Consider the following 7,302-nt stretch of genomic DNA (forward strand, 5'->3'; position numbering starts at 1 on the left):
TTGCAATGGCCACTTACTCTGCCTTCACAATGACAAGCTGCTTCTGTTTAACTGAGTGAGTTAAATGCTTTGAGCCCTCCTGGTGCCTTTTGGGAGGCCTCAGAGCGTTTTAACATTTCACAGACACATTTAGGGCAAATCTCCCCAGTAGTCGGAGCGCGGATGCCAGGTTTCTTCTCAAATCTGGTGCCGACCATGATTTACAACCAATCACAAAGAGTGAGAATCATTTTCCGGATGTGTGTTTTAGGTAAAATACGATGCGTTCCACAGCATCTTGTGCGTTAAATCTCTTCATGTATATATTTTTTTCCCAACATTTTCTTACCTCCTCTTTGCTTTCCGGTGGCAGCCGTCGTGGAAGGGGAGAGCTTTGAAGAGGTTTATCACAAAGTAAAGACAGTGATCGAGGAGCAATCAGGGCCTTACATCTGGATCCCCACTCGGGAGAGGCTGTGATGCTGCAACCGACCTGAACTGCCCTCGCCTCCCGACCCTCACAGCCACAGACCGCCGCCGCCGCCATTCACCCTTCACAGCCGAGCCAGCCTCGCCTGCCTTCCCGTCCGTCCTCCAGCGAAGTCCGTGCTTAGGCGATCGCCGCTTAACGACATAGAGAGACTAATGCCTGCGAAGAGCGGGAAAGCACGGGAATCGACACCGCGAGGCAAATAAGGATACCAAAAAGGAGACTTTTTCTAAGAAAAAAAAAAACAACAACAACAAGGTGAACAAGCTGATGTGTAGTTCAACTGAAAGAGATCGGGAGAAAAGATTTTAGTATAATTTTACTTTACCATTTAGGATCAGTTGGTATTTAGTATTAAAATGAACGCTGGATTTAAACAATGGATTTAAATTGGCCAAAATTAACTTGCGTTCAACAAAGATCCGGTTTAATGTTTCGGCCATTGAAAATCCACACACAGACGGCCACTGCAGGCAGACTTTAACTGCATTTTGATCCTGTATGTGAGCTGCGGTCCATGTTCTGTGGATCTCAAAAGCGTATAGATGTGTCTGAGTAGACTTTGGAATAAAGCAGAGGGTAGACCTCACTTCTATGTGACGGTGATCCCTGGGATGGAGATGCTAACAAAAGAGCCTTTTAGCATCTCTGTTTTTTTAAACAACCTCTTAGTATCTTTGGAGAGTACTTCAGATCCTAGCGAGGCCCGCTCCCTTGACCAGGAGTCTTTTCTCAGCACTTTTTGTCAGCCTCTTCCTGGTTCTTGGTGCACACTTGAAACAACATCTCTGTAACCAAGGCAAACATTTCTTCTGTTGCCCATTTTAAATATTGTGAGGCAGATTTTAGAGGCGTTGCAGTTAATTTTGTTTAAAAGCTCATTAAGCTGAAGCATGCATCTTCACTGATGGAGTTATCAGAGAAAAACAGAGGAAAGAAAAAAATCTCAGAAAATAATAGGAAAAACAAAGAACGGCTAAAAGGTGCAGTGTCTTGCAAAAATATTTGAACTTTCTCACGTTTTCTCATGTTCAAACCACATGAACAACCTTTTATGATTTGTGATAGGTGAACAGAATATTGTCCATAATGGTTAAGTGGACGGATAAGGATTTATGCTTTCCAAAGTTATAAATTTGAAAAATCTCATTGTGCATTTGCATTCAACCCCCATGAGTCAATTCTTGGTAGAAACTCTTTAAAAATACAAAAGCTAAAATGACTTTATCTAGTCTGGAAGAGTCCAAAGCGCTTTATGCATCTATTCACACAGTGATGGGGAGGAAAGCGACTACATTTTACTCTGTTTTGCTCATTCAAACTGGACGGACACTGTGTGTCACGATCAACTTTGAAGCATTGCCAGAGATTTCTTATTGGGTTTAGTTCTCGCCTTTGACTGGGACATTCAGGCACATTATTATTCTTTGATCGCAATCGTTCCAATTGCAGCTCCGGCTATATGTTTAAAGTCTTTTCTCAGAGATGAATCTCTGAGAGATTCATCTCTCAGAGATGAATAGAGATGCACCGCTATTTTCAGATTTTTATTCATTAAGTATTTTTGAAATAATATATCCCTTTCTTCCCACTTCACAAATATGCCCCACTTTCCGCTGGTCTATACTGGTAATACTCCAACATTTGAAGTTTTGAGGTTGTTGCATGACAAAACGTGGTAAAGCTCGAGATAAATAGATCCTTTTGCAAGGCACTGTATGTTCTTCTTCTCTGCCTCTTTATTGCAAAGGAGGGTTTTAGCATGTCTTATAAAAGAAGAGGAGTAAAGAGACGAGAGGCTGGCCTTGAGCGGAAACTGATAATCCGACACGGTTTGGCTTCTTATGCACACACGCCCCCGCACGCAAAACACACGTACAACCTCGCATCCCATCCAGCGACCCTCACACACACACACGCGGAGTTGGACCCTCAGCTGTGAACCTGGCGCACCCCTCTGCAGCTGTTCTGACCTGCTAGTCAGAATCCAGGATGAATGTTATCTCTCCAGGCACAAACAGCAGAGCTCTCGGCTTCACCTTGCTGGTCACTCTTCCAGGAGATCCCCTTTCAACGTGCAGACATGCGCACTGTTTCCAGTGGCCGCGGTACAAGCCATTGCGTGTGTGTCTGCATCCGTAAGCATCTCTGCACAGCTGTGCGTGTGTGGAAACTCCTCTATGTGTGTGTGTGAGGAGGAATAGGTCTTCTTTTATTCTCTCTTTTCCACTTTTCTCTGCTTCTTTCTCCCTCTCGAGTCCACACAAATTAACTATAAGTCATGTTTAAAGACTATAAAAAAAAAGAAATGGCCTCTATATATAAATATATATATAAATATATATCTTTTTTATGACAATTTCTAACAGGACTACGTCTGTAAAGAATAATCAACATTTCCAAATAATATCTCATTGATTTCTTTGGGTAAAACAGTATTTTGGTTGTTGGGTTTACCCCCATATTCTCATTTTATTGTTGTTGAGCAAAAAGCTACACAGATAGAAAAAAAAATGAACCATTTAAAGCTGATGTAAAGCAAACCTGACATAAATATGAAAGGGTAATATTTGGGGGGGGGGGGGGGGGGGGTAAAAAAACAAACAAAAAAGAACTAATTGAAAAACATGTGCAATGCAGCTGTGTGTCTCTGTGTGACTGAATGTGTGTATTTGTTGCAGGAAAGCATCCATTATGTATAAAATATAGATAATGCTATAAGAGGAATCCAGCCTATGGTGGTCATGATGTATAATACATAAATGAGTGGCGTGAGCTTGTGGGTGCGTGCGTGAGAGGGTGAGACACACACGTGAAGATGTAGTGCAATACTGCTATGATGTTATGCAATGAAGACGGTTTTATGTGTAAGATTAACAAGAGTATCTATGAAGTTTGCACTGATGGCTATTAAACGTTGGAAATGTCAGCAGGACAGAAACAGCGACTGAAGGAGAAACGAGACGAGACGGAGAGTTTTAAGAGCATGTGTTTGTATTATATGTTCTGAATTATAAGAGTGAATATGGAAGTATTGATGGAAATAACCATTCATATTTATTGTTTTTGTTTACCTGCTTCTCTCAGCACAAAGTGGATCTGCTTTTTAATGAATGGCAGTTTTGGGGGGTTTTGGTTTACAGGTGTATGTAAATAAATCTGGAAAAAACAAAAGGATTATAATCAAAAGTCACTTTACTTCTGTAACCAACATAGGAAATTCATATGTGGGTTCGCTGCACACAGTGATATGTTTCAAACTTTTATTTCTATTAGTCTTATGATTATGGCTTGCAAAAGATTTGACTGTTACAAACCAATTAATTTATTAATCAATGAAGAAGAAGAAGAAAAAGCTGCTTGTTCACAGAGTACAGGCAAAATAATGGAAAGTTTGGTGGAAGAAACACATGATGACAGTGAACAGAGTCAGTTTTTACAGTCCCACCACACAGTGACCAGTCCAGGAGACGAGCTGCAGATGCTACATTCCTTGTGCTAAGCCTCTCCTGCACTGGAAACAATGTCAGTGTCTGAATATTTGCTTTTGATGCAGATTTTTTATTTTTTTGCCCAGTCTGTTAAAAGTACCAGTATATAAAAAAATCAGGTTTATAAATTCGAATCCTGTAGACAATCTGTGAGCTTCCATGCAGCAGCGTATTGATACGATGCAGTTTCATGCAAAAGAAGCCCGAATCAAGTATTCAGTTCATGTACTATACAATAGGCCTGTCAACGATGACAAATTATGCTGGACAATAAATTGTTCCAGAAGTCATTGCAATAAATGATAATATTGTTGTTTTGAGACAGTTTTTAAGTAATACAATAGCAAAATGATAATGCAGGAACACATTCTCAAAGATCATTAAACTTTAAATTCTACTGGACATTTAACACTGGAACTGGAAGGCATGCTAAATATCCAAAATAAATAAATAAAACAACAAATAAAATGAATTTTGAAGTCTTTGTAAACAAAATTGTCCTAGTTGAGACCAAAGCACCAAACTGAAGACTTTTATCATCCAGTGTTTCAGGTGACTAATTGATTTATTGATTATTGTGACAGGCCTATACAGTACATGGAGTTACTTTTCAATATGTTATCATTCCTGGACATAAAATGTTCTTTTATTAGTTTTATGTAATAGCTTAACTATAACTCTGGGAAATTGGATTTTGCATATTTGTTAGCTGTAAGCCATAGTCATCAGAATTAATGAAAAAAAAAGAGAAAAAAATCAATGTGTTCAGAAGCCACCTATTTAATGAGGTTCACTTTTTTAAATTGAATTTCTGAAAAGACAAAAAAACACAACTTTTCGATGATATTCTGGTTTATTAAGATGCATCTGTTTTATTTATTAAGAACTGTCACTAAAGCTCCATATCGAGTCTGTATATTTTTGTACTTTTCTTTCTTTTTTTTTTTTTTCCCAGCCTCCCCCGCCCCACATTGAGAAAGCTCTTGGGTCTTGGATGCAAAACGCTGTAAATACAAATAATGTTAGGTTTTTTTCGCGTGGCTCTCGGCGATCACTATCCTAAACGAGACCAAGTACGAGAACCCTCCATGGGAGCCACGGGCCCAGTTTAACTGCATTTACACACTCTGGGTGGGAAAAAAAACACACATATTTACACACACACACACACCCACACACACACACAATCTCAGCATGTCTACACATGCATTTACATTTACTACACTGACAGAAGTGACGACTCACACTCATTGATTGAATAACATGTTTTCAGTTTCTTTCTTTGAGGGTTTTAATGTAATCTTAATATCTCTCTCTCTCTCAGCCATCCGTATCATAGTGTGATATTCCTTATAAAGTATATGAATTTTTACAGAAAAGACTGATTACAAAGTTACAACTGATGCAGAAGAATATATTCAATAATGACATTATGAAGCAAAATAAAATGTTCCAGTTCAGTGAAGCGCTTGTTGTAAATTAGCTATAAAATAATAAAAATGGATTTAAAAATGCTTTCTGAACACTTGGACTCGGATGCCTTCTTGTTTTTCTGGTTTGTTTAAATGGTCCCTTGGAGTTCCACAGGTGGAGATTAGCAGGATAACCAGAGGGGGGCGCTCATCCTCTACGTTTAGCCTCTTATACAAGCACCCCTCGCTGCATCTGCACAGACTTGCTTTGTGTTTTTTTGTTTTTTTTGCTTTTCTTGGATGACGGCTTCCCTACCACCCCAACCTCTTTCCCCTCATTGGGGAAAAAAACATGTGTTTTTTTCTCTGGGAAGCATATATTCATGAACATCCCTCGATCTGATCACATGTTCTGCTGTAGGGCATCAATGTCTGGATATTTGAGAACGTTCAGACGCTCAAGATTGTGCATGCATGATCCTGCAGCCAAAATCAATCATTCAGCTGAAAAAGAAGAGAGGAGAAGAACCAACTCTTTGTTACCGACTCATAATGCCACTGAACTTTTCTTAGTTTCTAAGAAAGACTTTGAAGCACTTAGCAGATAATACTTACTTAGTTTTAAATAATTCACGTTGCTTCCATCGTCAGTCAGTTTCACTCAAAGGTCAACAGTCATTCAGGTTTTTTAATGAGGCATTTAGACAAATGTTTTTTCACCGGGAAGTGATGACGACACCGAAAACCTTGCAGAGATTTTTAAGATAAGAATCGGTTGCACAATTCAGAATTTAATATGTTCCCTGATCTCTGGATAAAAATCCTTTAGCTTGTTGAAGAATAATCATATTTCTGGAGCCGTTAACAAGCTTCTGGCGAAATCCTGGCTGTGACCGCGCTGCAGAATTGGCAGACTTGATTTAAATTGGTTGGTTGGCTGGCACAGATAATCTTGAGCAAACTCCCTACATTTTTTAATTAGGTTTAGGTCAGAGCCATTCAGGAAACTTAATTTTATTCAGGTTTATCCTTTCCAAGCCCAGTTTTGACGTGAGTCAGTGTGTTTATGCGCTGGAAGATTTCGCAACTTCTGACAACAATAAGCAGAATGTCTGGATGAGTCGAGGTAAAGAAAGAAGTGGAGCAACTTTGAAGCACGGTGCTGGAAGCATGTTGCTTTTAACTTTGTGTTGTTTCTCTGATTTTCTCAATTAAACTTTACAATTTCTGACCAGACAAGTTAACAAATGCTTCAAGAAGCACAAGGGCTAATCTCCTAATGGATGTTTTTCAGAAGGTCAAAAGAGGCCTTTTGAGCCTGTAGAGATTCAAGACATTAAATTCAAATTCAAACTTGTGCGCCAATCTTTCCCAAAACTAGTTCGACAGTCTGACAAGGGCTGATGACGAGGGCATGTAAACATCCGACTAGAGCTGCTGGTTCAGAGTTGAAATACAATTTTTATGGATGTAAACAATCAATATGTGCAAATTCTGTGTGGAGACAGAGCTGCTTCACTCATCCATCTCTGTGAGTTTTCTCCCTGCTGCATTATAGCATCCGACAGTGACATAGAGAGTGAGAGAGGAAGAGTGGGAAACATCCATCACAGGCCATAAACGGGATCTGAAGCTTCAAACTAGTAAAGCTCTCCCGCTATTGGGTTCCTCCCACCCACATGATTTTGTTATCCCCCAATCAGTCATTATGTCTCCGTCCGTGTACCAGGTCTACCCACAGGCTGGCAGAGGAATGTGCAGTTGGACTCTTGAGGAAGACAGATGCTTCACAGATGGATTATTGGAAAAATGGCCAAAGCAATATCCTTGCTTCAAAATTAGAATGAGAAAATTCCTCTTTAATTATTAAATGGTGTGTGATTTAAAAACCTTGAAACGTTTTTTACAGCACACATGCTCAAACACTCGG

At 39.5% G+C, this 7,302-nt stretch overlaps 1 protein-coding gene across 5 annotated transcripts in view; it reads left to right on the forward strand.

Moving 5' to 3' along the window:
- dlg4a (discs, large homolog 4a (Drosophila)) overlaps window positions 1-5,483 on the forward strand; it is a 90,384-nt gene extending 84,901 nt beyond the window's left edge. For all 5 annotated transcript variants that reach the window (XM_028031599.1, XM_028031597.1, XM_028031598.1 and 2 more), the window contains one exon: window positions 353-5,483. In XM_028031599.1, coding sequence (XP_027887400.1) covers window positions 353-459 — 107 coding nt within the window. In that variant the 3' untranslated portion in view covers window positions 460-5,483. The remainder of the gene's footprint in view (window positions 1-352) is intronic.
- Window positions 5,484-7,302: the final 1,819 nt, after the last annotated feature.

The sequence above is a fragment of the Xiphophorus couchianus genome, chromosome 11, assembly GCF_001444195.1.
Source record: "Xiphophorus couchianus chromosome 11, X_couchianus-1.0, whole genome shotgun sequence".
NCBI classification, from domain to species: Eukaryota; Metazoa; Chordata; class Actinopteri; order Cyprinodontiformes; family Poeciliidae; genus Xiphophorus; species Xiphophorus couchianus.